The sequence below is a fragment of the Aphelocoma coerulescens genome, chromosome 1 (assembly GCF_041296385.1).
Source record: "Aphelocoma coerulescens isolate FSJ_1873_10779 chromosome 1, UR_Acoe_1.0, whole genome shotgun sequence".
Lineage (NCBI taxonomy): Eukaryota > Metazoa > Chordata > Aves > Passeriformes > Corvidae > Aphelocoma > Aphelocoma coerulescens.
Genome location: NC_091013.1, coordinates 40,184,665 through 40,210,512, shown reverse-complemented (window position 1 = coordinate 40,210,512; position 25,848 = coordinate 40,184,665). Strand labels below are relative to the sequence as shown.

At 42.6% G+C, this 25,848-nt stretch overlaps 1 protein-coding gene across 2 annotated transcripts in view; it reads left to right on the top strand.

Annotated features, from left to right (window-relative positions):
• Positions 1–1,044: 1,044 nt before the first annotated feature.
• Positions 1,045–25,848, top strand: part of CLYBL (citramalyl-CoA lyase) — a 170,852-nt gene continuing 146,048 nt past the window's right edge. Inside the window, exons 1-2 of one of the 2 annotated variants that reach the window (XM_069007921.1) lie at positions 1,045–1,118; positions 1,930–1,968. In XM_069007921.1, the coding sequence (XP_068864022.1) occupies positions 1,066–1,118; positions 1,930–1,968 (92 nt within the window). In that variant the 5' untranslated portion in view covers positions 1,045–1,065. The remainder of the gene's footprint in view (positions 1,119–1,929; positions 1,969–25,848) is intronic. The other variant, XM_069007931.1, reaches the window with a different exon arrangement.

Here is a 25,848-nt window from a genome sequence, read left to right as displayed (position 1 = left end):
GGTGATAACGAAATGTTTGTTATCACAGTGTGTCAGATTCAAGTGGTATCGCCCATGACTTGCACGCAAGATTACATAGGGGAGGGAAGCTGAGCGCAGGTCATGTTCACGGTTCAGCACAGCTCTGCAAAACAGCATATTTTATTTTTCCTAGGAGGGGAAACTCATGCTTTGCTGACACCACTTCCCTAGTAAAGTGATGCTAAACCAGACTGGAAGATTTCCATACAGCCCTCTGAAGAAGAAAAGCCAATTGTGTGTCAGGAAAAGAACAAAGTTATATGGCAAAACTCAGTGACCCTAAGAAAGAAAAAGGCCCTCCCGTGAAGACTTGCGATTGACCCATGTGGATGTGAACCTGGGTTTTCTAAGGAGTGGGGGCACCGGTTTGGGGTGTTGTTTCATTATCCTTCTCTTGTTTTTATAAAAGCTGTTGCAACTGGGTGTCTTGGGGATCTCTCTCTCACGGCCAGACTTGGTCCAAAATGGGCAACATGTTCAGCGGTTGTGAAAGGGTAGGAATGTGAGATGCTGGGACAAAGAGGTGGCATGATCCAAGCTCATGTCTTTTGGAAACCTGACTGAAATATCCACAATATTGGAGGAGCTTGCTGGGATTATGTTTTGTGGCCTCTGGCACATTCCAGCATCAAGGCAAAGAAAATTATATTCTCAGTCTAAGTTTGGACTGATGGAAAACAGAATCATAATCCCTATTTCATTTTCAAGACCCTTTTCTTCTCAAGTTTGTTTCTTTCCTACCCCATCCACTGCTACTTCCTATGTTACCTTTGGTCTTGTCTCTTTATGCTCTGCACGAACGAACTACTCCCACTCACGGCGGTCGTTTGCCCGCTGAGAGGAGCGGAGCTGGAGCATCCCAGCCCGAGCAGGCTCCGGGCCTTGCGGGCCCTGCAGCAGCGGCCCCGGGCCCCGCCCCCGCGGGGACGTCAGAGCCGAGCGCGCGGTGTGGGCGTGCCGCGGGCCGCCCCGGCGCAGCCAATGGGAGCGCGGGGCGTGTCCCGGCGCAGCCAATGGGAGCGCGGGGCGTGTCCCGGCGGCGCGATGGCGGCGGGGCTGTGCTGGCGGGCTGGGCTGCGCGCGGGGAGGCGGAGACTGTGAGTGACGGGCCCGCGCGCGGGCCGGGGCGGGACCCCCGGCGCCCCTCCCCCCTTTCCCCGCTGGAAGCCGCGCCCGGGGGTCTCCCCCGGATCCCCCCTTGCTAGTGCGGGGGAGGGGGGGCCGGGCCCGGGGCGGCGGGGCTGGCGTTCGGGCACGGGCAACGGCAACGTGGGACTGGAAGTCGACTTCCTGGTCTAGTGGAAGGTGTCCCTGCCCACGGTAGGGGAGTTGGAATGAGATGGTCTTTTGGGTCCGTTCCGACTCAAACTATTCCGTGATTCCCCCGGTTACCAGAACATTGCCCTTGCCCGGTTGTCCGCTTTGGTGCAGCTCCTGCATGGAGAGTGACCTTGGGTCTTTCCCATTGCGGCGCCCAGCTTTGGACCGAGCGGGCTCCTGACGGGCACCGTACCCCATTTCCCGCAGGGGGAACCGGGGGCAAGGCGGGCTGGCTCCTCACCGTTGGCTTTCCTGTTGTTTTTAGAGCATCCTGTGTCACCTCCTCCATCGATGGCCCAGCATAAGTGGTGGTATGGGCAGAAGCGGGGCTGTCAGAAGCCCCCTCAGCATCCCTTATCCGGGGCCTTGGGAGCCCCCTTGTGAGTCCGGGGCGTGCGGAGTCCCCGTGCTCCTGTGGTGGCAGTGGCTGGATGAGGGAAGGTTATGTAGGCAACGTGTGTCCTCTTGTCAAGGGACCGAAATCACCAGGTGCTTTCCCACAGATGGGTGAATAGCTGTCAGGAATAGCACAGATTTAGGGTGGAATGCTAGGAAAAGCTCTACTTTAAATAGAGGATCGCCTTACAGGTCCGTGTGCAGGATCAGGCTCCGAGTGACATGTGCCACGTAAGACAAAGGCTCCCTTGCACCTTCCTCCGAGAGATCTGTGTAGGTTTGATGCCCAGCTTTCTGCCTGCAGGTGTGTGCCTGCATGTTCCCGGCGGGCAGAGAGTGACTTCTGCCAGAGGGAGCGATTGTTGGGTCTGTGCTCATTTAAGGCAGGTTTTCACCAGCACTTCTAGAAGGAGAGCACGGGCTTTTTTGTATTAATATTAGGAAGGCAATCAAGTGTTAATTCATTTTAATATCAATATTTAAAGCTTTAAATTCTCACGTTCTCTGCTGAGACCATGATTCTGTAAATATTTTATAGCTGAGTGACAAAAGCCTATGCAGTCTGTAAAACTGTAACATAGATGTTACTGTGAACATGCAATATTGATGCTGGTGTTCTTGGGGAGCCTCAGGGACAGCTGGAGTGCTTTGTGCTGTGCTAGAGGCACAGTGAAGAGCCCAGAAAGTCCATGTCAGTCATTCCTGCCCAGAGTAACTGTCCTGCATAGGACCCAGGGTTATTTTTCCAGCCTACCTCCTTCAGGGTACTTTTACAGCCTGTTCCTGGAGAAGATGCATGCATGTACATGCCTTTTTTTTCCCCCCTTGTTTTCACTGCTTTTCCCCCATATTAGTGCAGAATCATAAATGCTATGCCTTGCTATTTCTGGTCATGAAGAATTCTGAATATTCATACTATGGGGGGGAAGAGGAGTCTGCACAATGTGAGGGCAGTCAGGTGATGACATTTATGTGTGCACAGCACCTGTTCAAGGCTGGGAGAGGAGGCTGGCTGCATGCCCATGGTGAGGCTCCTCTCTTCCAGCTGTGGCTCCGAAGGGGCTTCTTTGGCTGGTGATGCCATGGGTTGAGACATGGCTGCCAGGTATCATGACGCCTGTGCTTGTCTCCCAGAATATGTGATGGCCTCCCTGTGGTGGGATTTGCCTGCCCCTTGCCATCAGTGCTGCTGTGGAGCCCAAGAGGCCACTGGGCAGGTAGAGACCACAGAATTTTGGGCATCCAAGCAGTCAGAGACCAGAGCAGCATAATGCATGAGAAGTGCCTGCTCACCTTTGAGCTAGGCAGCCATGGGGCTGTGTGCAGCTGGGAGAGAAAATACAGGGATGACTTCAAATGTCAACAATCAATGAACATGTTGTTTGGATTTAATTAACAGCTTCCTGGTCTTTAGCAGGAATTGGCAGGTGCCACTGGGTCCAGACTGTGGTGCCTGTGTTCCACAGAGCTCTCTGCCTTGCTGTCAGGCTGGGGCCCTAATTACAGCAGGTACCTCTGATGCGGTGTGGCTGCCTTTCCAGCTGCTGCCATCCTCTCTTCATGTGCATGCTGCTGCCCCTGTGAAGCTGGAGGGAAGCAGTGCTGCCCGGAAAAGGTGGACCAAGTATTTGTGTCATTATCAGGCAGGTACCCAGAGCTGGTTTTGCTTATTTGCCATGTTCCAGAGCCTCCTGGGCTCTCCCTGCCTGGGAAAGGTTTTTGTTTTGTTGGAAAAAATTTAAAAACCCCTTCATCCAGCTGTTTTTAAGTAACAAATGCAGCTGTTTTTTCTGTTGTTCTCTCTTTTCTTGGTGATTATGCTGCAAGAGAAGAGCACTGCACATGCAAGCACGGTCACCTGTTTGCCCTCAGCGAGCCAAGCTCGCATCTGTTTCACCCATGTACGAGAGGGTTTTATTACATGTATTAATTTGCATGGCATATTCCAGGCAGATCCATACCCACGTGCCTGTACTAAATCAGTCAAAGGCAGCATCCACATCTCAGTGGAATGCTGCGAGTATGGAATATACAGTGTGCGCACGTAGATCTTGTCATGCCAAAGGTGCGGGCACCAGCATGCCTGCTAGGAACAAAGGAACCTGAGAAGAGTAATAACCCAGTGTCAGATCTTCTTCAGAGACTGTGCCTGTGTCATTTAAAATTTCTAGCGTTGGGAGTTTCTTCTCCCATCACCAATTGCCATCTTCCCTCCCAGGAATCCACCGCTGCTGTGTCTTGTGTTTCACGCTCCAAGTCTGTGTCTGCTTGGTAAATTAGTGAAGATGTTGTTTTTCATGTAGTGGACACTGGAGGGTGCTAATGCAATGGGAGCTGAAATTGTTCTAGCAAATTAAAGGTTTCCTCTTTGATAGTTGTGAAATAGTTTTATTCTTTGTTGCAGGGTTTAAATGGAAAGACATGAATCGTGGTCCTTACCAGTAGCTGATCCTGTTCAGCGTGTGTAGAGCTGTGACCAAGAATATCAATAAAGTGTTATGTCTGTGAGGGATTTCTTTCCTTAACCTCTATCAAAAAAAAATCACTCATTTTATGTTCTACACCTTTTTAAGTGTGTCTTTTGAGATTATGCCCTCGGGGTGAAAATTATTTGAAAGTGTGACTTTCTAGTGATAAAAACACTTTATCTGGCAGAATTGGTGAGCCACATGTGCAGAGTCTGCTTTTCTGCAAGGTCACTTTGGTTCATCGAAACTAATATTGTCATGTTGCTAGTGAGGTGAGAACCTGATGGTAGCTCACGTTGAGGAGGGAGGGAACACCCTGAACACCATTAATCAAGTCCCTGGCACTGTGATCCTGTCTTTGGGGATGGACCTGATGGAGTCTCAGTCTACCTTGCAACCAGCATTGGTCTACCTTGCATCGCTGGGCGATGTGTGAGGGCATGTGTAGGATGGGGCCTTCCATCAACCATCACTGCTAGGCCAGGTGAAGCACGTTACAAAACTGAGCCTTAGCTCTGGCTCTTCAAATTCACTCAAACATTTTTGTCAGGTTAAAGTTACATTGAGAAGTGTTACAGCAAAGAAGGTGTTACCTGTTCACTCTGCTCCAGCTTTCTGCTGAACCAGGTCTCTGCTCTCCTCTGCCCTTGGCAGAAAGACACGGGGCCAATATAAGCTCCCTGTTGTGCACTCTGGCAACTCCATAGTTGGCATTAAGGACTGTGAAACTACTGCCCGAGCCAGTTTTCATCCTGGCAGCAGCAGAGGTATGATGACAGATAATTAATGCTAATGAGAAGCAGGGTGCAAAGCTGAGTGTGTCCGGCTAATCACCACTGGCACCTCAACTGATCTGCTTAAAGCTTGCACTGTTCTGGACAGTGCTGTGTGGTCCTGTACCTGCCTTTGCAAACTCATTACTCAAATGAAAGTCAGTGTTTGTACAATGTGTGAGCAAAACAGAACTGGGTACAAATACATCTTCCTTAGAAGCCTTTCTTGTTCGACATGCATGGCAAATGAGTTACTTCTCTGTCTCATTCCTTTTGCAAATGAATTGGGCTGTCCTCTCCTGGAAAATGTTGTTATCTTGCTGTATTATATCAGTCAGGTTTTATTCTCTTCCAGGTATTGGGGTTTGCTTACATATAGCTGGTTCAATTTTTATTTCTTTTAAAAATATGCAATTTTTTTCTGAATTCCTCCTTGAACTGAAGATGTGTATGAGCACTGGAGAATTAACCTGCGGATGAGGAAACCCGAATCTCCTGTTCTGATACCAGAGGGGGGCTGCTGTTCATTTTGCAACCAGAAGCATGGACAATTTCACAGCAAAATTGCTTGGGTGTTTCATCAGAAGCAGCAGAAACGTATCCAGTTAAAAGTTTACACTTCTTTTGCCAAGAGTTTTAGTAGCTTACCAGAATAGGGTTGTAAGGGGATGTGAGCAAAAAAGCTTTTTAAAGTCATTGTAATAAGTAGTGGTACTGAAGACACTCTGGTTAAGAGTAGTCTAAGCACACAAATGTAGTCTAAGCAGACATAAGAGATCTGGTTGCCAGTGTATTGGTCTTGTTTACCAGCTTTTAAGAGAAGACTGCTTCTTCCATCGCACCTCCATGCTTACAAGTAGAGAGCCAGGGTACGCATCCTGGCGTCATTTCCAGAACCAACGTGCTAGCTGTGGTGCCAAAAGGATCTGAATTTGTGCATTTTATGTAGATGGTGTCCCAACTTAAGAGTGGGAGACCTTTCTCCAGGAGAGAAGGTTAATGGACCTTCCACCAAACCTGTGTGTGTGATTGCGTTGAGTTTAAGCACTGCCAGCTGCAGGGTGGCATCTTGAGGTCCAATGCCTGCCCTGCTTGGTGGCCCTGCATGGAAAAGGAGGGTGTGTGTTCCCTTGGTGGGTGCTCAGTGCCTTCCATCTTTGAGCTTTCACACACTTTTGCAGTATTTCTTGGCTGCTCATAAAGGCTGGGTGAATGGGATCCCTGGAGTTTTCATACCTGTTCAGGAGACTGGGCTGCTGTACTTAAAGTCTCTTGTCTTAAGAGCCGTTCTGGCAGGTAAAAGCCCCTTGATGCCAAGAGCTATGTAGAATTTCTGCTGATGAACCCCCATATGTCTCCTCCTGTCCTCTGCACATCATGAGCTTCTGGTGGTGGTTTCTCCTGGACCCCTTTCTCACACCTCCCTGAGTTCTGAACCTCCTTGTTTGAAAAGGGGAAATACTCAATTTGCCCTTATTTTGTCAGCCGGGCTGTGAATGGGGGTGTTTCTCCAGCCACTGCCCTTTTTGCACTTCCCTCTTCCGCCCCACAAGGCTGAGGAACACAGCAGGTCTGCAGAACTTCGACTGCAAGTGGGTCTGGAGGTCAGCTTGTGGTTACTTAGCCCCAGGATGTTGAACAAGTCTCCTTCATATATTTTCCCTTATTTTCTTGTCAGACCTATATTTACTTCTCAAGTCTCCCTGTGCCCTTTAAATCTCCTGGCATCATTGGTGTAAATAGGACTTGCCTGTCCCTGTGAAATGGGCATCTCTGTGGCTGCTTGCCCTGCCTTCTCTAGCTCTTTGTGGGACAGGGCTGTCTGGTTGTCACTGGCTGCGTAGCCAAACTCCCCTTCTTCTCTGCCTTTTTAATTAAAAATGGTTGGCATCAGGGGCTCTGCAGCAGTTAAAGGGGAACGATGAAACTTTGAAGAATTTGGGGCATAAAGTTGATCTCTAAATTTTAATGTACTCATTGCACTTAAACAGTTGATACATTTTATTATTGAGCATTCAGGTGACCTAATTTCCCTTAGTACTGTACATTTAGCTTTATACATCTGCACCTAATTTGTAAAAAAGGACTTAATGAGAAACTTCAAACAGTTTAAATGTCAATTACAAAGAAAGCGAGGTTTTAAAGTTCCAGTAATCTGTCCATATTGGTCATCGAAACATGATCCCAGGTGGACGTTAATTCAAGACAGATGGCATTCCAAAGGCACAATTACAAAGAGCTTATATATTTTCAACACTAACAAGCTGTCACGCTATGTTGTAGCTACACTTCCAGTACTGTATAAGCACAATTGCTGCTTTATCTGCTGTGGACTCGGTAATAAAGAGGTTTGATTCCCCACTCTTGATATTGTCAGTGGGATTTTGGGGGGGGGGGGGGTGTGAATTGGAGAGCAGGGTTAGTTAGTGTGAATATCTTTCAGTCGCTCAGTCTGTTAGGTCAGGGGGGGTGTGTTTGTTTCTATGGTTTTCGTTAAGTTGGTGAAATGCTCTTCAAGGAAAGGAGGGGAAATATTGAATATGGGCATAACAAGACTAGCTCATCACAGCTATATTTCTATTTCCTGGCAGCATTAATTAACTTCAGCCTTATCAGCTGCTTGGCAACAGCTATGATGATTTGTTAAAACCCCCAACATCCTGGATGTTTTCAGTTAAAAAGTCATCTGAAAGCCTTTGGAGTAATGCACATGTTACTTGGAAGACTGAAGTCCAAGGCATTAATAGTAGCTTGAGTTGCAGTGGTGTAAATGGGCAGCAGCTTGGCTGCAGCCAAGCAGGAGTGCTACACCCTGGGAAGAAAGCAGTTGGATTATTTTCTGATTTCTGAAAATGTTCCTAGGTCCAAAGGCAGACGTGGAGGAGCAAGGTCAAGGACAAAGCAAGGTCAAAGTAGGGTTTCCATTAGACTGAATAGTTGATCTAGTAGTAGATGTCCCTGGCCATGGCAGGGGGTTGGACTAGCTGACTTTCAAAGGTCCCTTCCAACTCAAATTATTCTATGTGGTAGATGGCAAGGTTTGTTTTAGAAGGACAATGTTTGGTATCTAGTTAGTAGTTGAGGTGGGCAGTGATCTGTGTAACTGAATGATGAAAGTTAATTTGGCATAATTTCCACTGACTTTTTGTTTGTTTCTTGAAACCAGGTCACTAAAAAGCAAGACTTGCATGTCTATGACTAGGCAGTGTTTTAATAGGCTTTAACAATTCTGTGCTGTTAGCAGAAAGATTAATAATGCTCTCCAGGAAGGTTTTTAAGCTCCTATGGGCACGTGTGTCCTCTAAGAGGTGCTGAGAATTAAGAGCTTATATTTCTGCTCGTTTATCTACCTTTCATTGGAAAATGGAGAAGAAAGCAGAAAGGCTAAGATGTTCATCCTCGGAAGGCAGGAATTAAATGGTAAGCTTACACTCTTTAATTTTTGTTTTTCATTAATGAATGTTGTAAATGTGTTTTTTAAAAGCATCTTACCTGGCTTCCATTTTTGAAGGAGTTGTAGGTGCTATTTGAAATATGCAGCTCACCAACAAGTGAATTGGACTCCTGAGCCACACTTGAAACAAAATACCAATTTTACCTGCAGTTTTACTAGGTTTCCTGGTTTATGCAGTGGCATTGAATGGCCTCTAGTAATTGTTTTTAGCAGGAAAAAAAATCTAACAAAAATGAAAAACACAACTCAAAGCTCATTAACATTGTATTTGGCATGCTATGAATCATTAAATCTTTATATAAATGCAAAAGTAATTTGTAACAAACAAAATCCTTTCTTTTTTTTTGAAAGATTTTCTTTTGACTTTTTGTTCATACTGCTAAGGTGCAGCATGTTTTCCAAACATTGGATATTATTACCAGAATAAAGGCAGAACAAATCAATGTTTTAATTAAATATTATTTATAATCCTTGAGTGTCAGATATACTTAGTTGTGATAAGTGAAAAATATTAGGTCCAAAAAAAAGACTAATAAATACTTAGATAGGGTCTTTTTAACCTAATTTTGTTTTTAACCTAAATTTGATACTAGTATGTGCTGTTCTCAAGTGGTTTCCCCTTGAATTTTCCCAGTGCTTATCAGGGGAACATACTGAAGTCTTTTTATTTAGATCAGGCTTCGCTTTGAGAGTAAATAATTGTTCAAGTCCAAGTGGGAAACTTTCTTGCACCTGGAAAATTAGGAAAGCAAAAGATGTCCACATCCTTTCCCTGGTGGTTCTTCACCTGCGAATTTGAACTGCAGCGGTAGTAAAAGTTTTGTGGACCTCATTTTATGTGAGATCATTAAGCGACAGGAGAATTCAGGACTAGCTGCCCTTCATAATTCAGGACACTGAAAGGTGCCATTTATAAGCTCAAAGTGCCTGCAGGAAGTCAAAACAGGCTTGTAAAACCCATGCCCCAAACCCTGAAAGGGAACCGGTTTGTACTGCTGGTTGCAGCCTTGGAGCGGCAAAATTGCAAAGGTGGTGGGGATTTGGTTTTAAAAAAATGGAAAAACACCTGCCTCTAATATTTCATGTAATAACTTGAGTTTTCACACTTCTTGTGTTGATATCTCTTTTGTCCAAAACAACCCCAAAACATCCTGGGCAATGATCCCAGTAAAAACCTTAGCAGCTGAACTGCCCAGCTGTTGGACTTACTATCTTCCCTGTTACAGCCCACTGTTTTGCTGAGCTGTTAATTTGGCTGTAAAATAAGTTTGTCCTGACTTTTTAATAATATTTTGCGACTGGTGACCTTTGCCCATGATGTGGGCCAGGCTTTTGTAGGGAGAGCTCTTGCATTCTTATTGCTTGAAGGAGTGGCAGCATGCACGACACTCTAAAGGGGGTGATGTGGTGATGTGCCATTGTTACAACTCTGAACAGGCAATGTAATCTGCAAAGTTCACAATATGCTGCAGCTTTATGGATTTAGAAGGCCTGAAAGGGCAGCTCAAGGAAACACAGAGCCCAGTGTTTTTTCTCAGAGCAGGTACTGCTTTCCTTACCTGCTCCCCTGTTAATCCTCAAATAAGAGCTGGAGCCATCGTTTTAAAGTCTACGACCAAAATGTAGCAATTGCTCGCTGGAATGAGGCATCCATATCTGTAATCTTAAATGGCTGGGGCTGAACTCTTCCAGTCAGGCCAGTGTAAGCCTTAGAAATTCATGGCCACATTAATGTCCTGTGACTGAAGTTACCTGGGTGCCCATTTGCACCATCAGAGCCCAAATGCCAGTGGAGACAAGAGCTGACTGCAAATCAAGTCTGCCTGCAGCATCTTTGCTTTGTTAATCTGGATTAGTTCTATATGTGCCTGCTTATGCACACCAGCTCCAGCAGCACCTAGCTGTGCAGTGTGGTATCCAGCCTGTCATCCCTCCCCACGTGGATCACATAGGAGCTGGCGGAATGGCTGCGCTTCGGAAGCACATCCGTATTATTCCATGTTCTGCTGCTGCTTTTGTTGCCTGGATTGATGTGCTCAGGGCCCCAGACACTGCACTGAGCTCAGTGTGACCCCAGGCCTTTGCAGAGCCGACTGCAGGACTCAAACCTTTATATCCACTATTAAAAGGCAGTTATGTGACTGTTTATGTTAGACCCAGGTGCTTTGCTGCCTGTGGACATGCTGTTACTTGACAAAATCTAGTATTTTTTAAATTTATGATCCAAATGTGATGAATATACTTACTGGAGGACCTTACTCTGCTTAAATGGCTTGGCTGCCTTTAGCCACCACTCAGATTTTGGAGGGGTGGAACAGGAGTCAGGTTTTTCTGTCTCTCTGTAGGGATGTGTCCGTGGCAGCATTCCTGTTATTTCTGTATTTCCTTTGTGAAGGACGTAAGGTTTCTAGATGGCATGTCATCAGTGTATTTTTTATGACATTTGGGGAATTTATTGATCAAGTTCTCTAACTTGTAGTACATTTCAAAGTTCCGTGGGTTCCTTTATTTAGGCTTTATATATAAATGCATGTTTTGTGGGCTTACTGCCTTAACTATTCACTTGTTTTGTTAAATCTCTAGTGATACTAAAGCACTGAAGGTGCTTTGGGTTGGGTCAGCACCAAACAGTGACTTCAGCATACTGGAAGTATAAAATCTGTTTTCTTACTGGTTGGTTTTTTTGAGACGTTGATAGATGTGAAAACCGCTTAAGAGTTGGGGTTTTTTTACTTTCCTGTTAAACTAAGCTATTGAGGAAATCTTCCTACTTCTACATGCTGCAATATGTCAGAAACACCGTTATGTTATAGTTGCATCATTATCTAAAGGAAAAATTGAGTGTGGGTTTGAAGTCGACAAGTGATGAAAGTAGCCCTGAGGTTGTCAATTAGAAAGCCAAGGCCTGGAACTGATAAGTTAATGGCCAGTCCCCTTCACACCCCCTCGCTTTGCTGCCTGCTCCTGCCTCACCCTGCAACAGCTTTACTGCTTGGAACAGAAAAAAAAGACACTTTGTGTCTCAAAATTTATCTCACTGATCCTATTCACTTAAAGTCTTGGCTGGTTGTGTTCTTAGTATGGACAGAGAGTTAAATGAGGAGAAATGAGATGCTGCAGATAGAACATACAAACTCAAAATCATGCCCCTCCTTTTTTTTTTTTTCCAATTTGTTTGTTTATTTTTGTTTAAATGTTGAACTGTTAACATGGTTTTTTCAGACCATCCTCCTGCAGTACACACAGCAAATTTAGCAGCAGTGCATAATTTTAACTTCTACCGTATGTTTGTTTGCAGGTTTTAAAACCTGAAACTTAATGGCAACCAGTTGGAACCCATGTGTGCCTGCTGAAGGCAGAGGGCAACATGTGTGGTTTTTCATGAAGGGAAATACTGGTTACCAAAGTTTATGATATAATGTAATATAATACAAAGTGTTTCTACTTTGCTTGGGCAGGAGGGAACTAATGTGTTGCCATTCCTCCTGGGGAACACATGGGCTTAGATAAATAGATAAATCATGTCAAACAACAAACAGGACTTACTCAGATTTTAATAATTCTTGGTGTGCTGTGTGGTGAGAACAACAGTAACTTTATGAAAAGAGCTTTAAAGTAGTATTAGCGGTAGACGTAATTAAAACAAGGCATTGTGCAAAACAAAACATGTAATTCATCTTCAGTTTTTGAAACTTCATGTACAGTGTTAGTTTTTAGGGCTTGTAGAAGTTTGCAGTTGGGCATCCCCTCTGCAGCCTGAGGTTTTTCTGCTCTTAGCAGTGCTTCAATGGCAATGGAGAGCAAGATTTTTTCCACATAGTCCTCTCAACCTAGAGCAGATAAATGATAATCATGAGTTTGAGAAGGCAGTTTAATTTGTAAGGACATTCAAGTTTTTGACCTTTCTTGTAGTTTTCACTGTAACCAGCAAACATCTGTTGAATAATAGAAAAATGGTAGTTGCTACTTACCTGCCACATTCCAGTGAAACGCTGCTCTGAGCATGGACTGCTGCTCTGGAGTCTCTCTCTCCTCCAGCCAGATTTCAAACCATGGAGTAAATCTTTTTCTAGCTTAATTCAGGGGAAAAGAGATGTGGCATTGTATTAAACAACTCGGCGTGGGATGGTGTTTTCTCCTGATGTGCCAGCTCTGCCCGAGATCCACCAGGTTGAGCTTTTCCAGTACTTCCCCACAGAAGCAGTGCAGAAGAGGTAGTACATGATTTTCCAAAGGCACGTGTTCCTTCTATGCCCTACTTTAACTTACTCCTTGAGATGCATGTTTCACAATACCCATAAATAATGAAAGTATGCAATGACATTTTAATTAGAGGCTTTGTTTTCTTACACATTGTGACGCTGGTGTTTCGAGAGCTACAGGATAACCTCCTGTGGTGGCCTGCTGCAAGAGAGGTTATCTCAACATGAAGAGCACTGTATCTAGTTTAGCCTGGCTGGTTCAGGTATCACACCTACAGAAAGCATAATTCTGCAGTTTCCTCCTAAGATGATCCTTTCCTTGGATTGCAGTTTTGTCTTTGCAGGAATCTTCTCTAGTTATTTTTTTAATTAAGTTCTGGAAGTTAATGGTGTTGGGTAAGAAAAGCTCATATCTGTCTGCATTTTTCTTCTCTTACCCTCTTTCGTAATTTTACTCACCAGTCAGCCCAGCAGGGCTGTTTGCAAGGTACACCTACATGCTCTAAGGAAGCCTGTCAGCCAGATTTTGTGGGAGCTAGTAACTGCTCTACAAAAGGCAGACTGATGCCAAAAATCTCCATTTCTTTCAGGGAGTTGCTGCAGGACATTGGGCTCTGCTCCTCTGGGATTTTTTCCCCCTCCCCTTTTGTTTCTGCTATTGGTTAACTGTGTTTTCTCATCCATGACACTCTTTCAGCTTGAGAGTCCCTCTCTTGCCATGTGTTTCTTTACTTTTGTTGTGCTTTAAGCACATCCATGTCTTTCAGCGTGGATGGTTTGATATGTGTGATGTTTGCTCACCAGTTTACACCAGTAACTTCCACAGCACATGAAGCACAGCATGCTGAACAGTGGCCATCTTAGGGCAAAGGCTGTGGTGCCCTACAGAGAGGGTACAGGTTGAATTTGTCTTTGTCCCCCTTTCTCTACCTAAGGAGGGAAGAGTCTCATTTTAGGAGGAAAAGTTTCTTTTTTGTCTGCAAGGCTGGATCCACATAAACTCTCTGGCTGTCTAGAAGTTTGGTGCATTGGATCACGTCTGTCTCAAGGTAGGGAAGCCTGGTTTCAGAGCTTTTGATGCTACTGAGCTTTCTAAGGCTAAAAATCAAAGGGGCTCCCTTCCATCTACATGCTATACCTTCTCTGCCAAAGAGAACCTGAGCAGTGCTCCTTCATTCCCTTTTGAGTGCTCTCAAGCCCCGTTTCACATTCATCTGGCCAGATAAATGCTGGGAAGAAATGAAAATTACTTACCAAGAAGTGGTGTGGCATTTCCTAACATGTTTTTTCATTCCAATAGGGAACCTTAAAATAGGGGAAATCTTGTCTAGATTCAGTAATTTGGAATGGATAGAACTATGTCTTATACACAAGAAATTTAAAAAAAAGAAAAAGAAAAGAAAGGAAAGGAAAACCACAGTGACACAGTGCTTGCACAAGGACACATTCAGGGTGTGAAAGTTGACTTGGCATTTCCAGATTTGTAATTTTTAAGACAAAATTGAAGTGTACTGTTGTCTTTATGCAGTCACAATGGATTTCCTTTGAGTATATCTGAAATGATACAGAGCTCAGTTAAGTCAACCTTGTCTTTAATGTCAGTATCATCATCTAAGACACATGTCATTGGCAGCATGTCTTCCCACAGAAACTCAGCACTGGTGTTCCTAAACAAGATAAACCAGAAAATGAATGTGCTCTCAAAGGGCTGCATTTCTTTGGGTATTTTTCCTTTGGATGTTTTTTATCAACTCCTTTGACCACTTTTGCCTGGAAAATGATATATTAACGTGAAAACACAACCAACAAATGGCAAAATCTACAAAAAAAACCCAAAACAAAATACCAGACACGATAGTTTAGGTTTGTTACTGTAATCTTTGACTATATAAAATGCCATTGTTTATGCAATGGTAACGGCAAAATTAAATGGTTTTGAACCTAAGCATAAACTTGCTGGGGCAAACCAGCAACAGTTTGGGCCTTTCTTGTACTGTAGACTGCAAATATGTTGGGAGGCCTTGACTTCAGAGACAGGAATATTCACCCCTTGCCTGATTGATCTTCCTGCAATGCCTGACAAAGTCTGCAGTGTGGTGTCTGCAGGATGTCTTCACTCCACATCCATGAAGGGAATTAGTTTAGTAAAGAAAGACATTGAAAACTTTTAACATTTTAGACACTGCCAGCTTCTTTTTCAGACCACTTTCAGCCTGTTTACAACTGATAAAAATTACTTTCTGGCATCTTTATATTAAATATGTGAGATGTAGGTCTTGCTGCTTTGTGCCACCAGTAATGGTAATGCAGGCATATTCTTCCATTAAAAAAAAAAATAATTCTGGTACTAAATGATAAGCAGAGAGCTGAACCCTGAGTCAATGGGACGGCAACAACTTTGTGATCAAGAAATAAATAAGAAAAACAGTTTTCAAAATTTATGCTGGGTGTATTTATTCTTAAAATATGCCTATTAAAATTATGGCAAATCCTAAGCTTACTGTAATCTGTTTAAATAATAACCACCACCACCACCCCTTACCAAAATAGAAACAGTGCTTCCAGTTGTAGATTGAACCATTCAGCTGATGAAAGTCAAAATCTAAACTCTGGAAACTCAAAGTGTTTGAAGTATTGTGTTGGCTTTTGAGATCAATAGCCTCCTCTGCAAGTACCAAGAGAATATTTTCTTCAATATATTCAATTAGCTCAGTTAAATGACTAATTTATTCAAACTTGACCAATTGGGAGTTGAAAAAAGCAGAAAAGCTTGTTCTTCTCTACCAATCTGTGAATAAAAGCTAATTATGAGAGGATTAGATTTGTTAATACTACAATATTGGAGGATATTAAGACCAAATACTAGATTGGTGCTAATTCTAGCTAATACTGAGTTATTTTAATAGATCAATTTTTAAATCTAATCATTATTTTTTTACAAGTCTAGCCTCTTTCAGATAGTGCTATGCAAGCAATAAACTGTCTCACTACATTTTAAATTGCATTCCAGTTTTCATCCAAAGAAACATAAATCACAAGTAAACACAAAGAGATCAACTAGTAAATAAGAATTGTGCCATATATGATTTTCTAAAAAAACCAGTAAAATTAATCTGAAAAAATGTATAATGAGGTATAGAAAAGTTTAAATATATATCAGCAGAGCTACTCTGTCCTTCTGGCTAGCAGTAAGAAGTGCCAAATTTAGTGTAAAAGCTATATTTAGTTACAAAGCAACATACTTTAGTGGTTACAAACTGAGAATTAACCTTTCTCCAAGAAAATAACTAAAACCTTTACATGGGAAAACACGCTTCAAATTAATTATCTAACTCCAGGTTTCCCATTTGGTAGTTTAGTTTATTTTTAAGAAAAGTGTCTGTCTTGAAAGATTTAATCCTGCAGAAAGTCATCGATAACTGAAGTACCTACAAGTGAAAATAAACATCAGTGCAAATTTGACATAAGGATTCAGAAATTCAGCCAAGAATGCGATGTCAAGAAAACGTGAGGATACAGTTTTTCAGTCCTGTCCATAAACATTTGGTACACGGGACACCCCACAATGAAATTTAATTACCTCTTCTGCTGGTGGGATCACGAGAAAAAACCTTGCTTCAGGCACCAGCAGAATGAGGTACGGAGGACAGGATGGAGTGTCTCGGTCATCACGCCTTTGTGGCAGAGACACTGCTGAGTCCTGCTGCCTTTGGTCCGTGGTGTCCCAAACGTTGGGATAGACGCCATCATGGTTCCTCTCCATCTACTGGTCATGTTGGAAGTTGTTCCGGTAAATGCCAGTTCATAACCTGTCATCAAATCGCTTCGACAAAACACTGCTTTCAGTTGCTGTTTAAAAATCAGTTTGGAAATTCCCCACAAATGGAGTCCCCAGGTGGTGCTGAGTTTCTGAGAGGTGGTCCTTCTTCAGCAACTTACTTGACAGCGTGGCTGGATGCCTCACCTCTTAGCCAAGATGAATGACTGGAGCAGTAGAGACCAGTGCTTGGTGCAGTGCTGCCAGACCAGGAAGCAATCTCAGGGTGCTGCAGCACCCCACTTGTGCACCTGCTGCTGTGTGCCTGGGTAGCTTCTTTACATTTTAAGCTCTCATGAACATGGGTTCCTCATCTTCAGCATGTCTGTAAGACAGCTGTGTAACTCAGAAGTAGCACAGTAGTAAGTAGAAAAGGAATTTATGACTGGACATTTTGCTGGATATAATGGCCTGTTTCCCCAGCTCCCCATTTTCCCTAAGGCTATTTCCCAAGGTAGCCCTGTATGTGTCTTGAGCCTCCAGGAGCCTCCTGCTGATCACTTCTGTTGTTGACAAGCCTGGGAGAGGATTTTTCTTAACTGGCCACCCAGCCTTTAGCTCACTACTGGAGGCACAGCAATGCAGCAATGATGGGTGTGTAAGGGATGAAAAGCCCAGATGATCATGTTTGCATCCCCAAAACTATTAAGATGAACAGACTACAAGTTCATCCCAGCCTCTGTTCTTCTCTGCAGTCTCCCTTACTGGGCTCTGGGATCCACAACCCTGCTTGGGCATTCACCGTGACAGCAATGAGGCTTTACATCTTCGTTGAACTGTAACCGCCATTGTAAAGGGTGCTGAGATAAAGGCTGTGTGTTACCTGCCCTGTGTGTCTGCCCAGGCTCCAGATTTTTAAATGTGCTATTTCTTTGCAGTCCCTTTCAAGTGAAAATACAGATTTTGCCATCTCTCCCTCAAATGCATCCACTGTGAAATTTAGCACAGTATTTAGGTTTCTCTGGACCGATTTTCAGGACAACTTGGACCTTGGGGTTTTTTTTTTCCTGTGATGTTTCTAAAACTGGCAGAAGAAGAACTTTTTTTTAAGCCTGCATATGCTGCAAAGAGTATTTTAAAATAAAGAATTTTTTTTTTTTTAATCTGTAAGCATGTTTAATGCTTGTATAAGGTGCCAGATTTTAATTACAGTTGGCATTTATAAGTGTGGTGCTGGCAATGGCAACCATATTGCTGAAAAAAGGCATAAATTTTGACACTGGCAATATGGGAACCCAGCATATGAGACTGTAAACCTCATTGCTTTCTGTTTTAATATGCTGCTTTAAGGGAAGGACTTTTAACGGTTAATATTTAACTAGAACATTTAGGGTTCGATATAAAGTTGTTCTAATTTCAAACTATTTAGTAATTTAGGTCCTATCAAAGATCAGCTTAGGTAATAACTTTCTATTAAATAGCTTTTAAATAAGCATGCTTAAAGTAGGGAAAATAAGATGCTTCATTACAAGAAATGAGGTTGGCATCTACCAGGTTTTCCATTAAGTTCCAGGTCACAGACAAATAAAGGAAGTATGTTAGAAAAAAAAACCTTTTTAAAAATAATTAGGGAGATGTCTGTTTTGTTCACCAGATGGAAAATCAGTAGTTGTGGGTGGTCTGTGCTGGATGGGGCATCTCACAATTGGCAGAACTATGCCTTTAACTTTTAAAGTCCTGGGACAAAATGTGAAAGTAATTGACTGTTCCGAATGCTCTCTCTCTGGATACCTAGCATGCTTTTAAAACCAAGATTTGGTGAGTTTCTGACTTTTTTTTCCTACAAATGCTCAAGCTGTTGTGTCTAGTATTAGGCCAGTTGGGTATATTTTTGGTAGCTGTTTAGTGGGGCTGTTGTCTTTTGTGTTTATGCCTTCATGTGCCTGGACCTGCATGCACACAGCTGAAATGCCACAGCTTTACAATTCTCCATTAACCCAAGGTTTTCATAATATTGTTTGCTGTGTTCAGGATGTATATAACTGTTGGTTAACATTATTTGTTTCTTTCCTCTAGTTCATTCTATTTTAAGGAATTTAAATTTATCCATTTGCCAACATACTAAAGAAAACAAAGTTGCAACCTCATTTTCAAAAAGAAGAAGAAAATTCCTGGTTTAAAATAATTCAGGCATTTGAAAAAGTATTAAAAGCCATAGTATTATTTTTATTTAATGTGAATAAATAAATACAAATGTGCATGTGTGGATAGTATGTGTATGATGTGCATATTAAATACCATCATTTATGAACATATTAGAATCTTCTTCGTGCAGTTTGTAACTTTGCTTGCTGTTTCAGAACTCATACTTTATAAATTTCAGGTTAATTTGAGAAAACAGTATTTTGAATGTGGAAGATGGGTTAGAAAATCCTTGTATTCACATTAAGAACAACAGATTTTATTATCTGCACTGCCATAAGAATGTATTCTGTTCAGTGGTGACCTCTCAAAGAATGAGACAGAACCCATTTATGTCATAGGAGGCAATTGCTTTATATTTACCTTACTTTACAGACAATTTTTTGCAGTTATCTATATGAATGGTCACAGAGAATTGTATGTGTGTGTTATATCTATATTGTAGCTTGTGTTAAACCGATCCCCACTTATTATGTAGAAGCATTCTTGAAGATAAGTGAGGCACTCAACTTAGTGCCTTCTTTGTAAAATCCCTTTTGCTATGCATGACATGTACTCTGTATTTTTTTTTCCTTGCAGTAAATTATAAAGCTTTATTCTTTCCATGAATCTCCTTCCAAGAAAACACATACAGCCTAATAACACTCGCCTTGAGGACCGTGCATTGCCTCCACTACAAAGCAGTGTTTTCATTGAAGAGATAATTATAATATGGTTTAATGTTCTTGTCAACCCTGAAACACTGTCCCTAAAGAGTGCTATTCTGGTGGATGTCTTTTTGAAGAGAGCTGAATGTGGCTAAGAGAACATACACACAGCCACACACTTTCCTGATAAACCAGGACACATTTTTAATACAATAAATGCTCTCTAAAAAGAATTGCATGTTTTCTAAGGTACTAATTCAGAGCTGCATCCACCACCAGATTCCACTGTTAAAAATACAGAAAATTTCCTTGAATTTATTTATTTTACTTTCTTCTCTCCCCATCCCCCACAATATTTATAGACTTTAAATCCATATGAGAACACAAACTCATGATAATAATTAAAATGTTTTTAATGTGCTTTGAGGCACAGACTTCAGATGAGTAAAAAAGCCCAAACTGGAACACAAATGGTTCTTCCCAGGCAACAAACACGCTTGGCTGTTAATATGCTGTAATTTTCTGCTTTCCTTAGTAAAAACAGCAATTACTTATTTGTTCCATATCCCCCCCAGCACAGATGCTCCTCAGTCTGTCCACGTTCCGAGCACCAAGCGGGCTGTGTGCACGCGGGGCCGCGCGTGCCTGCGCCGGGCTGCGAGGCAGGGCAGGTTTGCTCCCCGCATGCTGTACTGCTGGCAGCGTTTGTTAGCCACGGATGCTGCTCTGCCACCGTCCCAAGACAATGGTGTGCCGGGCCTCACTTCCAGCCATGTCCCCTGCTGAAGGCAAACGCTGCCAGGTGCAGCTCGGCAAAGCGCGGGGCTGGCCTCGCGAGGCAGCGCGAGGATGGATAAGAGCTGGACGGTCACGCCAGTTCAGGCTGAAGTCCAGTCGGACAAACCTTTGACATCGCTTTCGCTGTGTTGTCTTTTGTGGTGGTCTGGGGGTTGTGAGCAGTGTCTGGTGCTGCTAAAAGCAACATAGTCTGAAGCAAAAAAGGCTTTGAGGGAAATGAAATCACAGGGTGGCTGAAGGCAATGTAAAAATTCCCCTTGGCTTTAGGCTGTCTGGGATTTCCCCCTTGGGTTTCAAAGCCTAGTTAGAAGGCTGACACACCACAAAAAGTACATATGACCAAAAAAACCCCCAAAAAGCTAAGGACAATGCAATTCCCTCACTCCTCATATGACTGTTAGTGTAGACAAGAAATTGCATGGCTCAGCACAATGCAACCTGCTGCTGAATCAGGTGTCTGGGATCTTGAATTTAATACGTAATTATTTTTAAAAGCTACTGTTAAATGAGGAATATGAGAGAATATGTTAATTAATTGAAAGGCATTCTATTAGGTATTTAATTAGCATAATTCTGGAAAGGTAGTATAAAAGAAACACAATCCCTGGCAAAAGTGTATCATTTGAAACCTCATTGCAGTCATCTCATCATTACCAATCAATTTGCTTGCTCTGAAGCCAATGAGATTTATTTTTTTTTCCTTTGAGGAGGAATTACAAAATAAGGCCTTAAATTAATATTGTAAATAATCTCTCTAGAGAAACTTTTGACTGCAAAAATTTCCTCAACAAGCAAATCTAAAAACGTTTATGGTGCACAGTTTAAAAATATCCTTGAGATTTTTCCCCACAGGTTTATATGTTTAAGATAGACAGAATAAGCAAGTGTTTCTAGCAGAATTAACATTTTACCACCATGACAAGTATGTTTTGGTTTTCCCACCATTTTTCTTTCTTTTTTTGGTGGAAGAAAAAAATTGCCAAAAAATACAAAATCTTAATTAATGAATGTAGATGCAAAGTGTCACAAAAAGAAATGAAAAATGCCATTTTCCCACTGCCCCTTTTTTCATAGCTTTGGATTTGTTACTACACACATTACTCTTTGAGTTTGTTTTCACAAGATACGCTGTGTTCCCCCCTAATCTTTTTAATGCAAATCAGCATGTAATATTTTGATGGATTTTGCTTAAGTCTTGGGTGTGGGGTTGTTTTGTCTTTTTTCCTAAACCACCCCTTTTCTTTTTTGAACAAAAAAGTCATTGTGGGATTAAATATCTGACAAAAACATACTGGACTTTGCCAGTAGGTGAATATACCTTAGTTTGGTAATTATATTTCCTCTGTTTTTTTTGTTTTTTTTTTTCCTGGCTACATATGCAATTTATTTTAAATTTTGTTTTGTTTTGTTTTAGCTATGATGATGTCACATATAAATCCATGGTCACATTAGATGCTTCTGCAGTCATAGCTAGGCCTTGGTGATTTCTGCGCAACAGACAAGTATTTTCATTGCTGTGTGTCCTCACAAATTCCCCTCTCTGAGAATGACTGGGTGTACTTCCCTCCATCCTGTTTTGTGCAGTCCTTCTCCTGCTGCCCAGAAGCACTCATGCTAAGGCAGATGTTCCTGCTCTGCTCTTAACATATCCTTAATATTCCATTCACCTTTTCCATGGACCCTTGCAGATAAGGAATTGTTAAGCTCTAAATGCTCTCAGTGTTTTATTTAAAGTAATCTTGATTTCCAGCACCTAATGTTTGTGAAGGTACTTAATTTCCAGTTCCCATCCAAATGTTGATATGGAGAGAGCAACTGCATGGGAGGCTGCACTGTTGAATGCTCATGACCAAATCTGGTTTAAGTGTGTAAATACTCTCTCTGACTGCATTTCCTCTCAAAATTCCCATTGGTTGCATATTATTGTGAAATGTAAGCTGATTCACTAGTATTTTCTTGCCTTTTAAACGACTGGAGCAAAATTTTGCTGAAGTTCTCTTTTGATGCTATTAACATTGTTTTCTTTTATGATTCTGGCATTCTTTCAGCCTCTGTATCTCCCTGCACTCAGCATTCTTAGAAGCGTTCTTTTATAAGGGGAGCTGGCAAAGTTTTGCAACAGCTCAAAGCAGCTTCATAAAGGCTGGAGAGTAAAATATTCAGGAGTTAGGAAATGTCAAAATTAAGATAGGTGGTGCAGTTAAGTTCAGCCCCCTTATATGTTTGCTTGATAGCACAGTCTTTTAAACGAAGATCATACATAGTTTTTTTCACAGGACTCCTGCCTCAGCGAGTGAACAAGATGGACGATGCTGAGTTAATGAGCAGTTATTCAATATTTTGTTTTCTCCTAATTTTTCAATGTGTAGCCCTAGGCCTTATTTACTGCACACTATTGAAACCCTGCTGTGAAGACAGAATTGTTAATTTCCTTATGAGCTTTTCTATGGCACTTATCGCTATAAATATCTGAATGCTTAACAAACATTAATTAATTTATCTTCAGAAAATCCTCATGATAAAAAGGGCTGGTACTACTTCTGTTTTACAAATAGGGAGCTGAGGCATACAGAGATGACAGTCATGAATGTTCCATAAATTTGGGTGCTTCATTGTCAGCTCACAGTTCAGGAAGTACAGATCTCTCTGTACTCTTTTACTTTTGAACGTCCAAATAATTATAATTCTGTGCCAAGTAGAAACTTCTGAAGAGACTCACAGACCATCGCAGCAGTTGACTTCACTATACTTGAGGAAGAGGTGGAAATACTTATCTTCTAAGTGAGCAGGGAATCACCTAAACCTAGACAAGGGGAAGCACTGCAGAATACCACTCCCTAAATCACAGCCTTTTCATGGGTTTAGTATCCTTACTGTTGGTTTCAGGAAAGTGGTTTCTTCCACTCAAGATTCAGAGCTCTTAGCCCTTTATATTAGAGTCACTTATCTAAACTCCTGCATTCAAAAGCAGTTTGGAATTTGACTTAATTAGGCAGGACCCTTCCAGAAGAGGACAGAAATAAAGATGTTGACAGGAGTGTCCTCTTACTTTAGAAATTGCTCAGTAGTAAGGAGCAATGGCATGAGTTCATCCTTATTTTTGAGGTTATTCAAGCCTGTATTTTCAAAACACTGCTTTAACCAGTAATGGGTTAAACCATGACTTTGTACATGAATAGGTAGAGGGATTCACTTGGTAGGGGGCAGACCCTAGTTTCCATCCTTGCTCCAATTAGTTATCAAAGTAATTGGTATTAATCAAGTATTGGTTACAGTAAGAAAGTAGGTTTTGGTTGAGTCTCATAAACTGTCCTCAAAGGTCATGCTTGAGTTTCTGTGCATTGTCCCCCTCAGATGCAGGGAATACGTAACTGCATGCCAGCGAGCAGCACTTCTGCAGTGTGTCCACCAGAAGGGCAAGACCTTAAAAAACCTTAAAATTAACACAAACAAAAAAAACCCTCTCACGTTCCTACAGACAATAATCTTCCTTATCAGTCATGATTGAGGTCTGTCCCATAAAACATCTCTGCAGGAATATATTATTGAAGAGAATTTCATAAACTGTGTGCCTTGAGGGCTGAATTTGGATTACACAGAAAAGTCAAATTGGCTATTTCCTAACTTTCTGTTAGTTTACCTCACAGTCTTTGCAGAAGTATTTTAGTGGGGTTTTTGCAGATTGCTAAGAGGAGAATTTAGCCTGAAATGATACTGGACCCCACATGGTTTGTCAGCATGGCTCCCAAGCTGGAGAGCACTGAGCTATGGGGGCCAATGTGAAGGTAGTGCTGCAATATTTCACTGACCAATATGCATATGGTACCAAGATATTAGGCACTGACACACTGTTGGTGACCTCTGCACAGGCGTTTTGTCTCCTCAGAGTGGCCTGCGCTCACTTCCCCTGCCACTTTTGTCCCCAGGGCATGGTCAATACCTGGCACTGTGCATGGGGTGGGAGGTTGCCATGCTCCTTCCTCAGCACACAGCCAGGGCAGGCAGACAGGAGCCCCGTCCTCCTAAGAGCAGGGGACAGAAAACAGGACCACAGGAAGTGGAAGGAAATGGGGATTGCAGTGCCCTTAGGGCCCCTTTCTGCTGCAGCTTTTCATCACAATGTCTGAGCCCCGACTATGAGCAGATCATAGGAGCTGCCACGTGCCAGAGTCCCACTAACTGCCTAACAACTGAGTTACAGTTGGTGGAGTTGTGACAATTCTCTGGATTTTTCTTATGGGGGGAATCTCTGCAACTAAAGATGCCCAAGTGCAGCAGGGCCATTGCAGGTGATGTGATGCTTTCTGCAGCAGAAGAACCTCACTCTCTGAAATTGCCTGTTACCATTGCAAAGTTCTCAGAACTTTAGCCTGAAGTGGACATGTAGCCCTGGCATTTCCTGTCCCTGCTTGCAGGAGAATAGCATGCAACTGAAAATGAGAACTATATGGCAACTTAGGCCACAATATGATCCTACTGTAGATAATCCACTTCCATGAGGGAAGCTGAATGTGGAGAATGATGTTGCTGTGCTAATGGAGAAACAAAACTTTCTGCAGGCTTCACGGAGAAAAATGACTATTTTTCCAGTTTGCTTGGGTTACAAATTCCAGAAGTTTAAAAGAATGAATTCAAGATGTAGGCAAGCAGATATCCTTCTCCAGTGCTCAGATGCAGAGCTCACTAGATGTGGAGGTTTGAGGGTTTTTGATAACAAAAAGACTGACGTTGCTAATGCAGACCCCCTGCTATCAGAACACCAGAGCGTTGGACTAACAAATTAGCACACAAGAAATCTGCAATTGCGGAAAAACTCGGGTGTCAGGATTGTAACAATTGTTTACATCTTTCTACAGCAAAAAGGCTGTTTAATCATGTTGAATTACAACCTTGTGTTCAGATAGTGGGGTCTCACATTATTGTCTTTGTGAAGATGAGTTGTCACTTCTCTGATCTAGGTTGCTCTCACAACAAAGAGGCACTAAGGCTTTCTGTTTGAATTAGAAGAAACAGAGGAATTTCATTTGGTGCTAGGCTGTGCAACAGTTTCCCTAAAGTTGAGCCTTTACTAATTGGTAGTGAAATAAAAATTAATCTGTGTGAAAAAAGGGAATTTGCAGCTCAATTTTAATTATTGCAGAGAAAGTAAGCGAAACTGTGCTTGGGCTGTGCGAAAGTGTGGCCTAGGAGTAAAATGCTCAGCTCAAGCTTGTTAACTGGAACTGATGTCTTGGAACAGCAGCTGATAGCTAGGTCATATCTGTGCACTTTGGAGCCAGCCATGCTGGTTGAGAGTGGCACTGCTCCCCATCGCACTGCCACTCCAGGAGACACAATGGCTCCTGTAGGTCTGCCTGGGAAAAGTTCAATACATGCTAATGGGGCTCACAGGGGCACTAGTGCAGCCCCTTCCCACCGGCACGGCTGTGGAGGCAATCGCATCCGGCCCCTGGGTGATCCCAAGCACCCCAGGTTGATGCCATCCCAGGTTAGGTTCAGAAGTGGACTGCCTGCAGCCTTCAATCACTGAAAGCAGTAGGTGTCCTCCTGGTGGAAGTTTTATGGCCTCTGCTTAGCACAGAGCTCCCTGGAAAGCATTTCATGTTCCTCTTTTCCCTCTCCCTAGCTGAACTGCATAGGCTTTCCTCCCACATGGGTACTCAGTCAGTGGAAACACAAACCTCATCATAATAAAAGTGTTTGTTTTTTACATGTCTCCATGAAGAGCAAATTCATCCTCTGACTGATGTGCTACATCTCTGCTAAGCTCCTGTTTAGATAGCATTGAAGCTGATTGAAAAATGTAAAGC